General features: G+C 48.0%; 2 protein-coding genes across 13 annotated transcripts in view; one reads left to right on the forward strand and one right to left on the reverse strand.

Moving 5' to 3' along the window:
* The window catches only part of Rab37 (RAB37, member RAS oncogene family), a 71,443-nt gene that overhangs the window by 24,496 nt on the left and 26,419 nt on the right, over positions 1-20,528 (forward strand). The gene's annotated exons all lie outside the window — the stretch shown is intronic.
* On the reverse strand, positions 388-19,546 carry Cd300lf (CD300 molecule like family member F). 9 transcript variants are annotated; one of them, XM_011249022.3, is made up of 8 exons: positions 18,013-18,182; positions 10,483-10,626; positions 10,285-10,389; positions 8,422-8,551; positions 4,438-4,592; positions 2,244-2,266; positions 1,717-1,860; positions 388-1,324 (listed from the first exon to the last, which is right to left on the reverse strand). In XM_011249022.3, exons 1-8 carry the CDS (start codon positions 18,053-18,055, stop codon positions 1,148-1,150), a joined length of 921 nt encoding a protein of 306 aa, XP_011247324.1. In that variant the 5' UTR covers positions 18,056-18,182; the 3' UTR covers positions 388-1,147. The 9 variants fall into 9 exon arrangements, 8 of the variants coding, with proteins under 8 accessions (XP_011247324.1, XP_017170043.1, XP_030101868.1 ...); XR_003949442.1 differs by lacking the exon at positions 8,422-8,551 and adding an exon at positions 19,481-19,542 and having other exon boundaries at positions 10,285-10,626; XM_017314554.2 differs by having other exon boundaries at positions 8,422-8,485; positions 10,285-10,626.

Below are 20,528 nucleotides of genomic sequence, written 5' to 3' on the forward strand. Positions count from 1 at the left end.
ATAAGGCAGGCGCCATCAACTCTGAGCTTTGAAAGGACTATGCTGGTTGCTGGGAGGAGCATTAAGTTGGGCGGAGGAAGAAGAGAAACCAGGCACAGAAGAAATGGCTGCTCTGCCTAGGCTACATCATCATGAAACCAAGGATATCTTCTGAGGAGAAAATCGCTAGGACCCCAGAACGAAGGCACTAAGCCCGATGTCTATAAATACTCTAAGACAGAAGTGGTGGTGCACACCTTTGATCCCAGCACTTGTGGGGCAGAAGCAGGTAGATCTCTGTGAACCGGAGGCCAGCCTAGTCTACAGAGTGTCTAGAACAGTTTCTATAGTTCCAGAACACCCAGGGCTATGTAGAGACCCTGTCTCAAAAAACCAAAGGTAAGGAAATAAATAAAAACAATACAACTTTATTCTTCTACAATTCTGAAAGTACACAATCAATTCAACTCCACCCAACCCTTGACACTGGCAGACCTAATCGCCACCCAGTGCTCCGCTCACGGAACAGAACAGTCTGATACTTGGCCTTGCTGGCTGCTGGATGTGCAACATCCTGACTCCTTCTGCATCCCTCCACCTTCTGCTTCTGTTGTTCTCTCTCTTTCTCTCTCTCTCTCTCTCTCTCTCTCTCTCTCTCTCTCTCTCTCTCTCTCTCACTCTCTCTCTCTCTCTCTTCCTCCTTAAAACAGACCCTTGTGGTTATATTTTGGGCCTACTTGGATAATACAGACTCATCTCAAAACTCTAACTTAAACACATATGTACTTATCTTTCTTTGTATAAAATAATTTACAGATTATGGGTATGAGGATGAAAATGTCCTGGGGGGAGGGGCGGGGGAAACCCATATGAAAAACAATAAATAAAGGTTGATTGCTATTATTGTCATCGTTGATACGATTTACACAGCATCCCTGAAGCAGCCTGCCTGGTACCTTCCAAGGTACATTGGCTATAAGTGGGGATGTGGAAGGAGCCTTAATTCCCTGGAACTCCCTGAGGTTGAACTCCAAGCTCAAGCAAGGTAGAGCTGATGGCCATGAGAGACGGATGGACAGAGTTCCAGTCACCAGCTGGGCCGGGTAAGGAAGCAGGTACAGAGGCAGATGTAAAGATCCATGCTCCAAGCCGCCTTCAGAGACCAAGATTAAGGCATGGCTGCAGGCAAGGGCCTCCTGATGCTGCTGTACTCTGTGGTCTCCTCTTCAAGGCCTGTCCTGGGAACGTGGGTGATGGGGCAGCCAGTATTGCCATAAGTAGGCTCCTGACCCAAGCCGGCCAAAGTCAGAGCGGCATATGAAACCTCCTCCCTGGGAAAGGGAGCCTGGGATATAGAAGGGGACAAAGTCAGATCTCTGAAGGGGAACAGTGGCCACCCAGTGAGACAAAAATCTTAGAGGAGGCAGGTCAGGTCTCCCATTCTGGTAGGAACCCCAAATAACCTTCAGCTACAATACAACGGAGCCCCCACCTCTGCCCAAGGAGAAGCACTTCCTACGGGATCCTGAGCCACTGGGACAGCCTGGCTCTTCCCTGCCCAGTGTTCGGACCAAGACCTCTGGGTTGAGATGTGGCATGGAGACACTTCTGAAGCCGCTTGCTCTGTTCAGACCCCACCCTCATCAGCTGTGTCCACATGGGTATGGAGTTCACTTTCCAAGGCGGTGAGGTAGCGAGCAGCAGGCTCTCATCTCCACAGCCCCATGAAAGACGTACCATGGTGACATATTCCACTTCCTCTTGGTGGTCCTTGCCAGAGGAGGACATGGAGGAGCCCTTTTTCCAAGAGGAGCCAGGGGAGGTTCTGGGCTGCTTCAGGGACAGGTCTGCATAACAGAGATCACCCTCCAGAGACTGTGCCTGGCGTTTGGGGGACACAAGACGTGAATCATGGAATCAGCCTATAGAAACAGAGTCTACTTTCTCTGCTTTCCTGTGACCCATCCTCAGCTCTTTGTGCTCCCCATCCCCAAACCCGTTATCTACCCAGGCCTCCCCAAGTCTGGCTGTTTCTAGACCTCTCACCTCCTTCCTCTAGCTGTTTCTAGGCTTCTCACACCACACACACACACACACACACACACACACACACACACACACACACACCCCTCTGCAGGGCCAGGAATCTATGGATACTTTGGTTATGTGGCTTATCTGATGCATTTGGACCTAGAGGCTCCTGGGAGGTGGAAAAGGGGAGAGAAGCCTGCTGGTCTCTTTGTCTGGCCTCTGGGATACTTTACCTGCTCTGATGGTGGCCCAGCAGCTACAAGACAAAAAAAGAAAGAAAGAAAGGAATCTGACATTAGAAAGCCCGTTCTTGAGACTTGTGAGATCCCTACATGCAAGGACGGGAAGGAGTGGGGTACAAACAAGGCTCCAGGTCAGACAAGAGATATGGTTTCAATTCTGTCCCTTTGGGAGGCGCACTCGGTGACACTGGGCATCTCTGAGGTGAGCGTTCCATTTCTCCATCCAGGGAAACCGATCATAACCTGCGTGCTCTTGACTTCATTGAATTGTACAAATGATCGGTGGGTGGCCCTTCTGGCTCTCAGCAGTCCTGGAGTTGAGATTCTCCCTGCAGGATCCTGGGTTTCATTTGTAACTCAGATGAGTTCTGGTTATTCCTCCACGGGACACATCCTTCAAAGCCACCTCAAGGTCATGCCTGTTTTTACTAGCAACTAGACCACCTGGTCCTTCCTCTCGGCCCTATCCCACCACTTCATCTAAATTCTACTTCATCTTCAGCCAGGCTCTGAGGCACAGGGTGGCCCTGCCTGACAGCTGAGCACTCTGGCCCCAGCTAGATGCCTGAGCTGGATCAGCAAGGCATGGACCAAGTTTTTTCAGGGGAATGGGAAAAAAGAGGGATTTCTGGATTTTGTAAGGTCTTTTGTTTCCAACCCTTGACTCTCCTCCCTGCCCACATCCCATGTCCTTCTCTTGAGACGAAAGAAGAAACAAAGGATCACCCTCAGTTTGTTTTGTTTTGTTTGTTTTGTTTTTTTGCTTTTTGCTTTTTTTGTTGTTTTTTGTTTTTCAAGACAAGAGTTTCTCTGTGTAGCCTTGGATGTCCTGGAACTCACTTTGTAGACCAGGCTGGCCTCGAACTCAGAAATCAGAAATCCGCCTGCCTCTGCCTCAGCCTCCCAAGTGCTGGGATTAAAGGTGTGCGCCACCACACCCCGGTGCACCCTCATTTTTTAGTATCAAATGACCTCACACCTAGAAATAGAGAGAATACTTGAACTTGGTCATGGTTGATGCTTCTGGGAGCAGAAAGGATGAATACTAAGCAGGGTCCCGGGCCAGCAAGATGGCTAGGTGGTTAAGGGTGCTTGCTGTGGAGCCTGACAGCCTGAGTTTAATTCTCAGAACCCACATGGTGGAGAGAGAAAACCAATTCCCACGAGCTGTCCCCCGATCTTCACACGTGTGCTATGGTATGCACAAGTGGGTGCACAAAAGCACACACATGCACACACAACTTAATTTTTTTCCTAAAAAATGTCTATTCTAGCCAGGCATAGTGGTGCACGCCTTTAATCTCAGCACTTTAAAGGCAGAAGCTGGTGGATCTTTGTGAGTTTAAGGCCAGCCTGGTCTACCTACGTATCGAGTTCCGGGACAGCCTGAGCTACATAGTGAGCTCCTGTCTTGCAACAAACAAATAAACAAAACGTCCTAGTCTGTCCTCTGAGACTGTAAGCCTCCTAGGCTGGGGGTGGGGATGGAGTGTGTGTCATGGGGGCGGGGGAAGTGGAAACACCTCGGGTTGAGAGCTTTCTGAGAAACGTTCCACAATTACTTGAAAATGTGGAAGTGAAGCCGGACAGGAAAGGGCTTGGTTGACCTTGTGATCTCTGAGAAACCTTGTAATTCTGCAAGAAGGGGCTCTTCCCTGTAAAGCAGGAGTACCCAGAACAAATAGGTCAGCCTGGGATGGAGCTGATGGGCAGAGAGGAGCGGATGCTAGCATCACAGCGGTGCTCCCAATGCCAGAAGACACAGCACTAACTCACCTATGTACATGCACCTACACCGTGTGTCTGCATGTTCTTGGGTCTGTGGCTGTTATGTGTGTCTTCCTAATCCCATGTGAGCCCAGCACCTCCTCTGCAACCACATTTCCCTAGAGTGGGCTGCTCTCCAAAAGCCACTATCACCTCAGCCAACAAGACCAAAAGAGGCAGGTCAGAGAGGAGCAAGGATGGGCAGAGCAGGCAGCCGACTCCAGATTCTGTACTTGGGGTTCAAGCTCCAGCTCTCAGCCAGCCTCTTGGACTGCCAGTGGATGCTGGCCTTTCCAGCACAGCCTCTCCCAGAGTACACAGATGGATGGTCCCTCAGACCCCCTCTCAGAAGGCAGTGCTAGCCATTAGCCTACATCATCATCCAACCAGCCCCAGCCTCAGAGTCAGACACACTCACCTTTCTTCTGTCTCCTCACCATCCTCCAAGCAAAGAGCGAGGCCACCAACAGGAGAAGCAACAGGACTGCAGAGATGACTGGGAGGAGCACACTGAGATCCAGAAACCCATCACCGACGCCATCTTCACCACCGCCACTGTCACCACCGCCATGCCTGGAAGGGCAGGGGGACATGTGTAACCCAGGCCTAAGCCTCCCTCCTCTGAGCCCAACCCAGCCACCTTAGATAGCAGGGGACAGCCAAACACCTTATGACCTTCAGAACTCTGGTTTTCAGCCAGGGGACCCTCGCTCTGAACACCTTCAAAGGCTGTGTGCCTGTAGAGCGAGGGCTGGAGAGATGGCTCAGTGGTTAAGAGCACTGACTGCTCTTCCAGAGGTCCTGAGTTCAATTCCCAGCAACCACATGGTGGCTCACAACCAGCTGTAATGGAATCTGATGCCCTCTTCTGGTGTGTCAAAGAGAGCTACAGTGGGCTCATATATATACATACATACATACATACATACATACATACATATTTTTTTAAAAAGAACTGTAGAGCGAGAAGGTTAAATCAGGCTTCCCTGAGTCTGTGCATGCCCTCTCTAGAGACTGAAGAGTGTCTATAGCTGCGCTTACCAAGAGACTATAACTGTGACCTATGTGCATGGAGGGTCTTTGCAAACATGACTGAGTTACAATAAAACCATCTGGATATGGGTGAGCCCAACCCAACGCCCGTGATCCTTGTTCGAAATTTGGTTGGGGTGTTTGTTTTTGTTTGAGTTCTTGTTTTTATTGTGTGGTTGTTGGTTTGTTGGGTTTGGATCCTTGAGACAGAAGCTCAGATAGCCCAGACTAACTTTAAACTCAGTATGTAGATACTCACTTGCCCCTGCTTCCCAAGTGCTGGGATCACAGTGGGCATGACCACTCCTTACTGAGAGAGAAACCTAGGCTGGACACACATAGGGAGAAGTCACATGATGGAGACAGAGACAGGATCCCAGTGACACAGCTAGAAACAGCAGCACTGCTGCCAACAGGGGCTGGGAAGTGCTGGTGGTTTAGAGCACTTGCTGTTCTTTCAGAGATCCCAGGCTCCACCCCCAATACCTGCACATGATAGCTCACAATTATCCAGTTCCAGGGGATCCGAATCCCTCTTGGAGGTCCCATGGGCACCAGACACCAGTGTGGTTCACAGACACACATGCAGACAAGCACTCAGATACACAAAACAAAAGTAAATAATATTTTTAAATACATAAACTTAAAACTATTACTACCAAACCTAGAAGCTAGAAGAAAAGCTTGGAAGAAAGGCTGTCCCTTTGAAGACTATAGAGGTGGCTGTGTTTGAAGATAGGGTCTCTGAGTGAGGTCATTGGGATTGGCATTAATCTAAGGCAAACAGGGTCCTCACAAGAAGAGACTAAGGGCTGGGAGATGCTAGCCAAGTCAATGAAGTGTTTGATTTACAAGTATGAAGACCTGAGTTCAACCCCTAGGACCCACATTAAAAAGCCAAACATGGCAGTATACTCCTAAAATCCTTGTGCTGAGGAGGTGGAGACAGGGGAGCCCCAGAGTTCCTGGCTAGCCAGTCTAGACTACTTGGTGAGCTCCAGTCAATGAGAGGCTCTGAAAAAAAGAAAGATGCACAGTGACTGAGGAACAACAATGGAGTTTGTCTAGGCCACACACACACACACACACACACACACACACACACACGAGAGAGAGAGAGACAGAGACAGAGACAGAGACAGACAGACAGAGAGCGAGAGAGACAGACAGACACAGAGAGGGGGGGAGGGGAAGAGAGAGAGAGAGAGAGAGAACATTAACGAACAGAAGGAGAAGAGAAAAAAGTGAGCTACTACATATTAAAAGCCACTTTGGAAGGCCACGCGTGTGGTTCTGTGGTGGGGCCCTTACCTAGCGTGTATGAGGCCCTGATTTCAGTCTTCAGAACTGCAAAACTCAAACAAACGAAAGCCTCAAGACAGAGGGCAAAATGGGGAGTAGGGTGATGAGGTTCCTGGTGGGAGAAAGACTGGGCATCTTCTATAAGGCTTTGTGGAAAGGACCCCTCAATAGGAGGGAAGAGCTAAAAACAAAGTCAAGAGACTGGACAGAAGGCTCAGTGGTTAGAGCACTTTCTGCTCCAGCTGAGGACCTGGGTTTGGTTCCCAGCACCCACATGGTGGTCATGACCATCTGTAACTCCAGTTCCAGGGGATATAACTCCCTCTTCTGACCTCTGTGCACATCAGGCACACATCGACAAACACACAGGCAAAGCACTCCTACACATAAAACAGATTAATTGGTTAACTCAAAGCAAATAGGTGAACACAGAGTTATGGGGACAAAGAGACCCAAAGCTAGAAACGAGAAGAGACCTCTCAGATTCAAGAAAGTTCTTTGATTGCTGGCGTCTGGGCAGGTTACTAAAGAGTAAACCAGGTTCTGGCCTTGCTGTCAAAAAAACTTCTATCCAAGATCTAGGGTCAAGAGTCACTGGGAAGGCACCGAGGCTGAGTTTCCATTCCTGTGAAATGGGTACATTTGTATCTGTCCATTCCTCCTCGTGGGGTGGTCGTAGGCAGGATCAAAGATAACATCAGATGAGGGCTGGGGTACTTGCTGGCAGAGGACTTGCCTCGCATGCATGAAGCCCTGAGTTCAATCCCTGGCAGGCACAATCTGGGTATGGAGGCAAGCAAGAGACAGAGGCAGAAAGACCAGAAGTCTGGGGTCATCCTCAACTATGTAGTGTGTTCAAGGTCAGCCTGAGTTGCCGAAAATTCTGTTAGGAAACAGGGGCGAGGAAGAAAAGAACATGAGAGGAAGGGAGAGGAAAGGGGAGGATGTCACTCTGGCTAGTGACATCATCAAGGAGCTTCCAGTATCGCCAATGTGTGTGTGGTATGTGTGTGTGTGTGCATGTGTGTCTGTGTATATGTGTGTGAATGTGTGTGTGTGTCTGTGTGTGTATGTGTGAATGTGTGTGTGTGTCTGTGTGTGTATGTGTGTGTGTCTGTGTATATGTGTGTATATGTGTGCATGTGTGTGTATGTCTGTGTGTATGTGTGTGTATGTGTGTGTCTGTGTGTGTGTGTGTATGCATGTGTGTGTGTATGTGCGTGTGTGTGTGTGCGCGTTTGTGCGTGTGTGAGTATCTATGTGTGTATGTGTGTGTGTGTCTGTGTGTATGTGTGTCTCTGTGTGTGCATGTGTCTGTGTGTCTGTGTGTGTGCATGTGTGTGTATGTATGTGCATGTGTGTGCATGTGTGCATGTGTGTATGTGTGCATGTGTGTGTATGTGTATATGTGTGTGTGAATGTGTGTGTGTGTGTGTGTGTGTGTGTGTGCGCATGTGTACAGTGTCCTCAGAGGCAATAGAGAGTGGATCCCCTGGGACTGCAGTTACAGATGGTTGTGACTGCCATGTGTATGCTGGGAATCCACTATAAAAGCAGCTAGTGCTCCAACCCACTGAGCCTTCTCTCCAGCCCTCGTCAGTCATTGCAGAGATCTAGAGGATCAAGTTCTCCATAGTCCTCCATGGGCTCCTAGAAGCTGGACCAAGAGCCATTCCTCTCTCTCTCTCTCTCTCTCTCTCTCTCACACACACACACACACACACACACACACACACACACACACACACACATCCCAGCCACACTAGCCTTGCTGACTTCCCATAACTCTCTCTTTCCCACTGAACCCTATATTCATGTCTCTAGACACGAATGCCTACCAGAAAGGAACTAGTTCTGGTTATCGTGGGATGAATGAATGAATGAACAAATGAACCGGCAAACCTAAAAGCCACCTTCTGTTCCAGGATTAGGGCTCCCTGGGAACTGAAGGCGGGTCGGGAGGGCCAGCATTTCAATCTCTACAAACAGAGCCTGAGACTTCAGAGACTGTCGGAAGAGTTTGGCCTAACTGGGCTACAGAAGACAGCCGCATCCAAAAACGACTTACCCGTTATCAGAGTAGTAGCTAGTCAGCGTTGGAAACATGCTGGTCTCTTTTACTGTGGTTGTCACTGTGAAGATGGTGGTGGTGGAGGTGATGGGGGGCATGGTTGGCACTGTAATGGGTACTTGGATTGCTTGGCATAAGACAGATTAGAACACTTTTCCAGCCACCCACTCACGGCATGCACGTGCTCTGCACCTGTGAGGGAGTGTGAGCCCTCCCAGCCAGAGGACCCTGGAGCAAAGCTATGGCAAGCAGTATAGCTGGTCTACAGTAGCCTCTTGGTCTCTAAGAGAAGCCGGAGCCTCTGAGGCAGGTAGGGCTGGAACAAAGTCTCAGGAGGATGGTGAGCAAGGACAGCCATGTACCTCACCTGCTATGACATGCCTCAGCCAATGCCTCCCCCCAAGAGACAGGGAACTTGAAGAGTTGCTAACATAACCTAGATTTGAAACTTTTAAGGTCAACAGCTAATATTGGAGCAAAAGAGAGATGGCTCAGCTGTTAAAAAGCACACAATGCTCTTACAGAGGACACAGGTTCAGTTCCCAGCACCCACCTGGTGGCTTACAACCATCTGTAACTCTAGTTCTAGGGTATCTGATGCCCTCTTCTGGACTCTGTGGGCACATGACACACATGGTACACATTATTACATGTGTGCTGGCAAAACATCCATGTATATAAAATAAATAAACATCCTTTAATAGCGAAAAGAAAATCCTGTTAGTCAGGAAGACACATTGCTCGGGACAAATTAAGAAGCTTCAATAATAAGAACAACCCTCTTCCCAGGGCATTGTCAGGGTTCAGCAGGCTAATGCCAGGTTTGCACCATACTGAACCTCAGGGAGTCCTGGTAATGGCAGACTGACTGCTCTCATCTGCTACCGCTATCCTCCAAGTGCCCTCTGACCTGGTACTGCCTGTCTGATGCTGCCGAGCAGAACCCAAGAGAGAAACTCTTCCAAGCCTATACACCAAGACCTCTGAGCTAGCACCACCACCACCAATGCCACACCACGACCATCACCATCACCACCAGCATGAGCTCTGCACTCTAGAAGGACTCTCAAAGAGAACATCATTAATGAGCACAAATGGCATCCTCTGGACATTGAAGACTCCAGAAATGCAACTGTGTGCGAAGGCTTTTCTAAACCTTGCAAGTTAGGCCACAACACCAGAACTAAAGCTGGTACCATTTCCCTTGGGATGGATAGAGAGGGGCAGAGAACAGCATCAGGTGAAGGCAACACCTGGAGCTCCTCAGAGAGCAAGGCGAACTTTCCACAGAACTCAAGGAAAGCGTTGGCCGGAGCCGGAGACTGGGAACCATTGGAAGTGGTTATCTTTGGCCTGTGAACTGGAGGTGGGAACAACCGCCCTGTCCTCTCCTGGAGTAGACTCCAGATGGAGCTGTGCAGTGAAGAGTAGGGGAAAGTGCACGAAGTTTCCAGGAGTCGGGACATATTTGAAAGAGGAGAAGGAGGGATGGCTTGGCAGTTAAGAGCCCTGGCTGCTTCTCCAGAGGTCCGGGGTTCGATTCCCAGCATCCACATGGTGACTCACAGCTGGCTGTAACTCCAGTTCCAGAGGGCTTGGCGCCCTCACACACACAGACATAGATGCAAGCAAAACATCAGTGCACTAAAAGAAAGAAAGAAATATTTAGAGAGAGAGAGAGAGAGAGAGAGAGAGAGAGAGAGAGAAAACCTGCCTCTTCTAATCCCAAGCAATCAAGGGTATATGGGATTTCAGAACTCTACCTCCCCCACCATGCAAGAGCTCTATTGAGCAACAGCTAATTCCTAAGACCTGAGAGACCAGAATGGGGACTTAAAGAGATATTCACACACCTCTTACCTGGGCCAATGTTCACAGTAACTTTAAACATGGGATCAAGTCCACCTTTCGTAATTCCACACCAGTAAATGCCAGCATCGCTCATCCTCAGATCCTCCATGGTCACTGTGAAGATGAAGTCTCTCTGGTTGTCCCTGATGGACACACGGTTCTTCTTCACCAGCTGCTCTGATGCATCGGTTTCAACAAGAGTCTTACATGATCTCTGAGGAACTCCTTGGCACCAGTACTTCTTGTAATCCTTCCAGCCTGAGGTATATCGGCACTGCACTGTCAAGGAGCCCTGCTCCTGACCGCTCACCTCCTCTGGACCTGTGACTGGATCCTCAGCCGTGCAGCAGCCTGGAAAACACAAATGCATGGACCACTGATCTCCTCCTCCAGGGGTGGGGCATAGTGCCAATTCCAAAAGCATCTTTAATTGAATAGTGGTCAAAGGATAGACACCTCCTCTCCAATACAGGCTGCCTGCCATCCCTCGACATCCTGCTGTGTCAGAAGAGCCAAGAAAATTCTGGAGAAAACAATTACAACCAAGTATGGTGGCACAGGCTTTAATTCCAGTACTTAGTAAACAAAAAACAGGCAAATGTCTCTAAGTTCAAGGCCAGCCTGGCCTACATACCAAGTTCCAAGATATCCAGGACTACATAGAGAACCTAGTGTGGGTGAGACCGTGACTTCCATTCCTAACATCTACCCTCCCCCGACCACATAAACAACATTCAGGTGTGGTGTTGCACACACACAAACCAATCAGTCAAGAGGCTGAAGCAGGAGGGCCATGAATTTAAAGCTAGCCTGGGCTACATAGTGAGACTCTGACTCAAAAACCAGTTATTCCCCCCAGTGTGTGTGTGTGTGTGTGTGTGTGTGTGTGTGTGTGTGTGTATGCACATGCATGTTTAATGCATGAGGCTAAGTGAATACCCAAACAGCAGAGGGAGGCTCAGGTACCCTGTTCTATTATTCTGCCTTATACTTTTATTTTTAAAGATTAATTTTTTTATTTTTAAAAGAATTATTTAATTTATCGATTTTATTTATATCAGTCCACAGTAGCTGTCTTCAGACACACTAGAAGAGGACATCGGATCCCATTGCAGATGGTTGTGAGCCACCATTGAACTCAGAACCTCTGGAAGAGCAGACAGTCCTCTTAACCGCTGAGCCACCTCTCCAGCCCCTTTAAGATTTATTTTTATTTCTCCAGCCCCTTTAAGATTTATTTTTATTTTATGTGTATGGGTGTTTTGCCTGCTTATATATCTGTGTACCACATGAAGGCCTTGTGCCTTCAGAGGCCAGAAGAGGGTGTCAGACCCCCTGGACTTGGAGTTACAGGTGATTGTGACCCACTGTGTGGCTGCTGACAAATGAACCAGAGTCCTCTGTAAGAACAAGTGCTCTTTAATGGCTGAGCCATCTTTCTAAAAGCCTTCTGCTTTATTCCTTTGAGACAGTCTCTCACCTGCATCTAGAGCTATGCTACGGCCAGCAAGCCCCAGCCAGTCATCCCTGTCTCTACCCTTCACAGTATTGGGTGATAGGCACATGAGCAACCACAGCCTGGCTTTTTAGGTGGGGACTGGGATCCAAACTCAAGCCCTCTTGCTCACACAATGACTGCTCTTACCAACTGAGGCATCTCTCCAGTACCAAATCCATATATCTGTGAAGGTCCTCTTACAATGATCCCCATGCTATGCTGATGTAGAGAGGTAGGATCAGAAGATCCATGTCCACAGGACATGGACTCTTAGACCCGGACACCCCGAGGAAGTCAGGCAAAGCCACATCTAATAGCCCTGAGAGGCTGTTGCTGGAGACTCCAGTGGGCTCCTACAGTCACCCGCCTTGGATGAATGACTCTGGTCTCTATATTCCGTGGCCCCTCCCTCACACACAGGTCCCATTGTCTGCATGAACTGCGTGGGTGCACTTGACAAAAAGGCAAACTTGAGATATCCAGATGGATTTTTCCATTCTGTTGCCTTGACCTTGGTGTCCATCCCATTCCGGTTTCACACTGTCCCGCCTCGGAGCGTTCTTGATGGCGACAGGGGTTGCTTCTGCTTCCTCACCTTTGAAAGACTTGGGGTACCCTGAAATGTTCCTTTTTGAGAATAATTTTGGGAGCTAGTGAGATGGCTCAGTGGGGAAAGGTGCTTGCCAACAAGCCTGATGACCTGAGCTTGATCCCTAGGACCTACGTGGTAGAAGGAGAAATCTGACTCCTGAAAGCTGTCCTCTGACGTCCACATGCATGGTCACTGGCAGGAATGCACACGGCCCACACAGGCACAAGTAAGTCAGAGAAAGGAGGGGGAAGGTAGCTTAGCACTTTTGAAATAAATATTCTTCAGTTAACCTATGCTGATCACATGTTTCATTACGTGTGCTGTCTGTCCTTATGAGGCAGAGTTTTCTATTTCATTTTTGCTTCCTTCCCTTCTGTCCTTAACAAAAAAAGTTCTGAGGTTGAGCTGAGACACACATTAGCCTTTTGTTGTTGCCTCTGTGACAAAATATCTGACAGAATCAACCTGAGAAGTGAAGGGGACTTCTGACTCATCGTGTCAGGGAGGAGGTGACGGAGCAAGTGGCCCACGTGCTGACAGTCAGGAAGAAGGGTGCTGAGGGCTCAAAGAGATAGCATAGAGAGAAGAGGAGGAGGAGAGGAAGAGGAGGGAGAAGAGAGAGGGAGGGAGGGAGAGAGAGAGAGAGAGAAGCTATACCAACTGTCATTTCTCCCTTACCCATCTGGCTCCCCAGTCCTTTGGATGAGGCTACCCCCATCAGTGTGGGTCTCCCCAGTAGTTGATCCCTGGGAAATGCCCTCACAGACACACCTCAGAGATACTCTTTCCTAGTCTCTTGGACACTTACCAATCCACTCGACACTAACCATTACAATGGGTATATGTTACTTAAGTTAATTTTCCATCCGTGTGATTTTTCTCCCTATTTCCTTGAGATTACTACATGTTATCATTTTCTGGGTTGCCCTGTTAGCAAACCTTGTTCCAAAACTAGCAAGATGGCCGCCGGGCGTGGTGGCACATGCCTTTAATCCCAGTACTCGGGAGGTGGAGGCAGGCGGATCTCTGAGTTCGAGGCCTGCCTGGTCTACAAAGTGAGTTCCAGGACAGCCAGGGCTACACAGAGAAACCCTGTCTTGTAAAACCGAAAACAACAACAAAAAAAACAAAACAAAACAAAACAAACAAACAAACAAAAAACCTAGCAAGATGGCTCACTGAGTAAAGGTACCTGCCACCAAAACTGACCACCTGAGTTCAGCCCCCAGAACCCACATGAGAGAAAAGAGGGAACTGACTCCCACGATTGTCCTTTGACTTCCATATGGGTGTTCTAATTCTCTCTCTCTCTCTCTCTCTCTCTCACACACACACACGCACACGCACACGCACACACGCACGCATGCACGCATACACACTAAATAAAGGTAAGACAACCAACAATAAAAGCCTGTGCTCCAGGCATGGTTAGTGACACATGCCTGCAGTCTTAGCACTGCTAGAGAGATCAGTGTGAGCTATGAAGCTGTTCAAGGACAGCCTGGACTGCATCCGGAAACATTGTCTCAAAAAAAAAAAAAAAAAAAAAAAGAAAGAAAGAAAAAAGAAAACAGAAACACTGGGACTGAGTCTACAACTCAGTTGGCAGAGTGCGCCTCCTTGACGAACACGAGGTCCAGGGTTCAGTCCCCCCAGTGTGGAGGAAGAGGTTTGAGTGTTAATTAATTAAAGCACATTTAAAGCTAAGGACTTATCTTGTCCTGCCTTGAAAACTGATAAAGTAATTCACCTACGGTAAATGTAACTCTTCGGACACACCCAGCTCAGTGGGTGTTAGAGCAGTCACAGCTTAGGACTAGCTCTGCTGTCTAATTCCAGAGAGTTTTCTTTTCTTTTATGAGCATGAAGAGCTACCTCACACTAGTGACAGTTGCTCCCCTCGGTGCCTGTCTTCCTGTCTTCTCTCCACTGACACTAATCTAATTCCTGGCCCCAGGACTCACCTCCTGTGGACATTTCATAAGACCAGCATTATATAGTACACAGTGGTGTTCTGCTTCCTCCTCCTAGCATCTGCTTTTGAACATCAAATTGTGTTCCAGAGTGTCCTCGCCACTGTAGACTTCTATCAACAATGTGCAAGCTCTACAGTTTAATTGTAAAAATCGGGAGCTGGAGAAATGGCTCAGAGATTAAGACCATGCGTTGCTCTGGCAAAGGACCTGAGTTCAGTTCTCAGCACCCACATCAGGCAGCTCACAACAGGCTGTAACTCCAGCTGCAGGGGATCTAACACCCTCTTCTGTCCTCCTCTGGCAACTGCATACATGTGCACTCATGCTCTCTCTCTCTCTCTCTCTCTCTCTCTCTCACACACACACACACACACACACACCTCACACTAAATAATTTTTTTATTTTTGCTAAGTGCTCGTCTTTTTTATTGTCATTGTTGAAGGCTGTATGATACACACAAGCAAAGCCATATATAGCATCCCATCAGTGCTTTATTGTTAGACATACTAAATAAAATATTTAAATAAAAAGTAAACCTGATCGTTCAGTTCTAGAAAGCCGGAACGGGAAGAGTAATGTTAGAAACAGCCACATTCTCTCTAATGGATACATTCATTCAAGCAGCTGCCGTTTGTCTAATTAGTACCCACTGGGGTTATAGAAACAAACCTCTCTGCCTTCTAGAAGCTTCTGTTCTACTAAGGTGAGGGAGTGGGGCACAGGCAAGAGGAGACAGAGCACGGGAAACCTTTTGTTTGGTTTTTCCTGTTTGTTTCCTTTTTGAGGCAGGGTCTCACAGAACTCATGCCTTGGACTCTGTAGGTGGGAATGATCAGGAACCCCCACTCCTTTTGTCTATGCCTCCTGAGTGGAGCTGGCCAGATCCTGGCAGGAACAGTTTGAATTAAGGTCATCAATGAAATGAAGACCTGGGGGGTGTGAGGAGCCTGGGGCCACACAGGCAAGAACACTCAGGGTGAAGGGGCCAAGCAAACCCAGTGAGTTCAAAGCCAGGTAGGGGAGGGAGATGAACCAGGCAAGGAAGCAAGAGAAGAGAGGACCGGGAAGACTACACAGAAAGGAATCAGGTGCCCAGTACCTTGTATGCCCTCTGTGAGGACTTAGGGTTCTAATTCTAAGCTGAGGAGGTCATTGGAGATGGTTGCCCCCCAGCTTTGGCTGAGCAGTAAGAAAATATGGAGTTGCAGAGCACTAAGATGAAGAGGAATGGGGACGAGAGTGAACTGGGAAGATTTGATAAGGCCATGTGTGAAGTCTCTCTCTTTTTTTTCTTTCTTCCTTCCTTTCTCCTTTCCTTCCTTCCTCTCTCTCTTCTTCCTTTCTTCTTCTTCTTCTTCTTCTTCTTCTTCTTCTTCTTCTTCTTCTTCTTCGTCTTCGTCTTCGTCTTCTTCGTCTTCTTCGTCTTCTTCTTCTTCTTCTTCTTCTTCTTCTTCTTCTTCTTCTTCTTCTTCTTCTTCTCTCTCTCTCTCTCTCTCTCTCTCTCTCTCTCCCTCCCTCTCTCTCAGTTGGGGGTCTTACTATTCCCAAATTTCTTTTCTTTTTTGTGTGTATATGTGTATGAGTATGTGCTTATGGGCATGTGAACCTAACTACAGGTTCCCATGAAGCCCAAAAAGGACATCAGAGCTGGGGTGACAGGTGGTTGTGAGACACTGGGTACTGGGGGTTGAACCTGGGCCCTCTGTGGGAAGAAAAAAGCATGCCTCCTTAACTGCTGAGCCATCTCTTCAGCCCCCACCTTTGAAATGTCAATGTCTAAATACAAAAGCTGAATACACACTTAGCTATAAGAGTCCTGAGAAACGTCTGCTCTAGGGGTATGAAACTGAAAGCCATCTGCTAAAAAATATTTCAAGCCTAGAGGAGAAGCCCAAGAGCACAGTGGAAACCACCAGAATACAAAGCAAGAAACCCCTCTTCAGCGGTCTAAGTCAGCAGGCCCTAGAGCAGCAGTTTTCAACCTTCCTAACATCACGACCCTTTAAAACAGTTCCTCATGTTATGGTGACTCTCCCCAAACAATAAAATCATTTTCATTGCTACCTCGTAATTTTGCTAGCTTGATGAATTTCAGCATAAACATTCTTGGAAATAGAGGTTTGCCGCAGGGGTCGTTGGAACCACTGCCCTAGAGAGTATCTGAGTACTCATCTATACTGCAGCAGTAGCCGCAATAACCGAGCCATGAATCAAAGTCCATGGACAGACGAATGGATAAAGGAGGTGTCGTATAAATACACAATGATGCCTGCAGGAAAAAAACACTGAACTGGAGGCCATCTTGTTAAAGAGAATACACCAGATTCAGAAAGACAGATATTGCATGTTTTCTCTCCTACGCAAACTCCAGATTTGAAAAAACAAACAAACAAACATGGAAGTAGAAGAGGGTATTTAGGGAGAAGAAGGGGACCCGTAGAAATGGGGAGAAGATGAGAGAAGACGATTGTCTAGGTGCATGCAATGCTCACAGGAGAAAAATGACACAAAGGACTCATGATTTGGTGCAATTTATTTGAAGACAGTCCCACCCTGCACCCTGACTAGCCTGGAACTTGCTATGTAGACTAGGTTGTCCCTAAATGCACAGAGAGTCACCTACCTCTGTCTTCCAAATGAAGAGAGATTAAAGGTGTGCATCATTGTGTTCAAGAGTAAATTCTCTTTCTTTGAAATCAAAACTGTATCCATTCGCTTACAGCTACATTAATTCAAGTGTCATGGCACAGGCCTATAGTCCCAGCACCAGAAAAACCCCTTCGGTGGTCTAACTCAACATGCACTAACTAGAGCAGTGATTCTCAGCCTTCCTAGTGCTTTGACCCTTTAACACAGTTCCTCATGTTGTGGTGACCCCCAGCCATAAAATTATTTTTGTTGCTACTTTGTAATTGTAATTTTGCTACTGTTATGAATCGTGTTGTGATTTTTTTTTTTTTTTTTGGTTTTTTGAGACAGGGTTTCTCTGTATAGCCCTGGCTGTCCTGGAACTCACTTTGTAGACCAGGCTGGCCTCGAACTCAGAAATCTGCCTGCCTCTGCCTCCCGAGTGCTGGGATTAAAGGCATGCGCCACCACTGCCTGGCTGTGAATATTTTTGGAGGTAGACGCAGAGGTAGAAGGATCACTAGTTAGAGGGCCAGCCTTGGCTACATATGGAGCACCTCCCCCATCTCAAAACACAAGAAAGTGCTGTCAGCCCTCTATCTGTGGCCTTGTCTCCTGCCCCCTCTTCACCTTTCAGTCCTCAGCCATTTCTGACAGCACCTTCTCTCCCAGTTGCCACAAATCACCTTTTCATCAGTTGTGAATAGCAGACTTTTTTTTTATCCCTTCAGCAACCTGTTCCCACAATCATTTCTTCCCCCCAAAGCCTTCCCTCCCTTGCTGTAACACAATCACACATTGACAATCCAGCCTCATCAGACATTCTCCTGAGCAACCAGGGCTCTCCTGTCTTTCAAAGACCAGCGGGGCCCATCAGTGTGTCTGTCTTAAATACGACCAGTCCCTCAGTAGTCTAGAATTGTGCCTAGGTCGGGGCTTAAGAACTCAATATTTCTGCCACAAAAGCGCCACAACAATGGGGTGGTGGACAGATGACCCCTTGCTGGGTGGCCACTTCCTCTGGTTGCCTGAGCTCGCTCACCTGTGATCCAGAAGAGAAAGGGGACCAGCAATGACAAATGCATCTTCTCACACCGGGTCACCTTGGTGGAGCCTGCCAGCGAGAACAGGCTACATGCTCCACTCCTGCGTCTCCTGGTCCTGTGGTTTCCCTCACTCTCACTCGGCACTTCCTCCTTTAGCCACTTCCCGCTGGCATATAAAGCACCAAAAGAGGAAGGAGGTAGGGTGAGAGAAGTGTAACGCAAGAAGTCAGACTTGTGAAAAGGACTTTGAGAAACATCATGTCCTCAGCTCCAGACTGACTTCTGGAAAGAGAACAGGGGCTCCTGCTTTGAATGTGCAGGCTCGGTGCTTCTGGATTCCATCAGCTAGAGCAAGAGTTGCTGGAGCCCAGAAGGCCAGCGCTTCAATAGGTTGAAGGGTGCCAGAAGAGAGTCTCTAGAACAGAGACTGGAATGGAGGGAGCCGAGGGAGCTGAAGGGGTGTCAAAAGCCAGCCTCATCATGGGTGCCAAGCACAGCTGTAATCCAAGAATTTAAGAGGTAGAAACAGGGGAATTAAAAGTTTGACTTGAAACTGAGCTATGTGGTAAGGTCAAGGCTAGCCTGGGCTACATAGCCACACCTGTCTAAGAGGAGGGGAGGAAGTATTGCTCAGTGGCAGAGCTCTTGCCTAACATATGCAAGGTCTTGAGTCTGAGCCTCAGCACTCCCACTCATTACAAACTTACCAGGAGAGGGGCTCAGATATAATCAGGATAAATGAACAGGAATTAACATTACCCAGAAGGCTCTGCTTTGATGGCACTCTTTTTTTGTTGTTGTTTTGTTTGTTTGTTTGTTTGTTTGTTTTTTCAAGACAGGGCTTCTCTGTGTAGCCCTGGCTGTCCTGGAGCTCACACTGTAGACCAGGCTGTCCTCGAACTCAGAAATCCACCTGCCTCTGCCTCCCAAGTGCTGGGATTAAAGGCATGCTCCACCACTGCCTCTTATTGATCTGCCCCAGACTAATAGGTAATAGATATAGACTTAACCTGTATTCCCCAGAAATTTAGTGAATATCCCAGGACTACCTCCCCACTGCCCTCTGCAGAAAACCAGCTTGCTATTCATGACTTCTACCCCCGTTCCCACACCCTCCCTGCAGTAACCATTTGTCCAAATAAGAAAAGAAGGAAGGCCAGCCTTTATGGTCACTCCTCATCCTGACACTGTGGCTTCCATCTCACTCACACCCATTTTCAGGAAGTCCTTAAAATAGGGTCACTTTGGGTAGGAGCTATAGACACCCTGTGACACCTTTAATTGGTGGCGTCCTCAAGTCCTGGCTAGACTAACCATATGCAAGGAGGCACGTTGGAGGGCTATGTCCACAAGAAAACACCAGCTGCTGATAAGCCACAGCTTTTCCAGGATGTGGCCAGGGATGGCCACCTTCTTTACATACTTCTAGACCATAAAGGAAGGCCAACAAGGGTTTTCACTCACCACTGTTAATCAAACAGGTTTCTTCCCAGGGTTCCTCTTCCTCCTCCTCCGCACATGTAGAGTGCCTTTCAGAGAAGTGGTCAACAGGCTGAGGGAACCCTGAAAACCAAGGGGCCATGTTCATGGAAGGTCTAGGACCGACTTTTCCTTTCTTGAGCAGAGGTAGGAAAAAGAAAAAAGAAAAAGATAAAGAAAAAGAAAAAAAAAGAAAAGAGCACAGCTGTCTGACAGGAGCCTATGGCCAGCTCCTCTGATCCTGGTCCTCTCAAACTGGCCCATCCAAGATGGAGGGCCACCCTATGAATCAGGAACTTATTCCATCAGACTTATTCAAGCCACTGTGAGTTATAGCGAGATCGCCCCTTAAACAGGGGCTGTACTGGCTAGTTTTGTGTCAACTTGACACAGCTGGAGTTATCACAGAGAAAGGAGCTTCAGTTGAGGAAATGCCTCCATAAGATCCAGCTGTAAGGCATTTTCTCACTTAGTGATCAAGGGGGAAAGGCCCCTTGTGGGTGGGACCATCTCTGGGCTGGTAGTCTTGGTTCAATAAGAGAGCAGGCTGAGCAAGCCAGGTGAGGCAAGCCAGTAAGGAACATCCCTCCATGGCCTCTGCATCAGCTCCTGCTTTCTGGCCTGCTTGAGTTCCAGGCCTGACTTCCTTGGTGATGAACAGCAGTATGGAAGTGTAAGCTGAATAAACCCTTTCCTCCCCAACTTGCTTCTTGGTCATGATGTTTGTGCAGGAATAGATACCCTGACTAAGAAAAATTGGTACCAGCAGAGTGGGGTATTCCTGTGACAACCTGACCATGTTTTGGGGAGGACTGTGGAAGGACTTTGGAACTTTGGGCTTGAAGATCCATTCGTTGTTAAGAGCTCTGTCAGATGTTGTGAAGGAGCTTGGAAGATAATGTTGAGAACAGTGCAGAAGATGGAGGTCTGGTTTGTGAAATTTCAGAGGGAAAATTAAAGACTCTTTTCAGGGCCATTGCTGTTTTGATTGTGAAGATTCTGTGGATCTGGTTAGCTGGGGCTGAAGAATCAG

Source organism: Mus musculus, chromosome 11 (assembly GCF_000001635.26).
Source record: "Mus musculus strain C57BL/6J chromosome 11, GRCm38.p6 C57BL/6J".
NCBI lineage: Eukaryota > Metazoa > Chordata > Mammalia > Rodentia > Muridae > Mus > Mus musculus.

Bases quoted from the DNA above. Each gene is read 5' to 3' on its own strand.
- Cd300lf (NM_001169153.1), bottom strand. From the start codon at position 18,055: ATGCATTTGTCATTGCTGGTCCCCTTTCTCTTCTGGATCACAG. The intron at 10,627-18,012 runs GTGAGCGAGCTC...TGTGTTTTCCAG, and splicing joins CTTTCTCTTCTGGATCACAG to GCTGCTGCACGGCTGAGGAT. The intron at 8,552-10,284 runs GTAAGAGGTGTG...TCTTATGCCAAG, and splicing joins TACTGTGAACATTGGCCCAG to CAATCCAAGTACCCATTACA.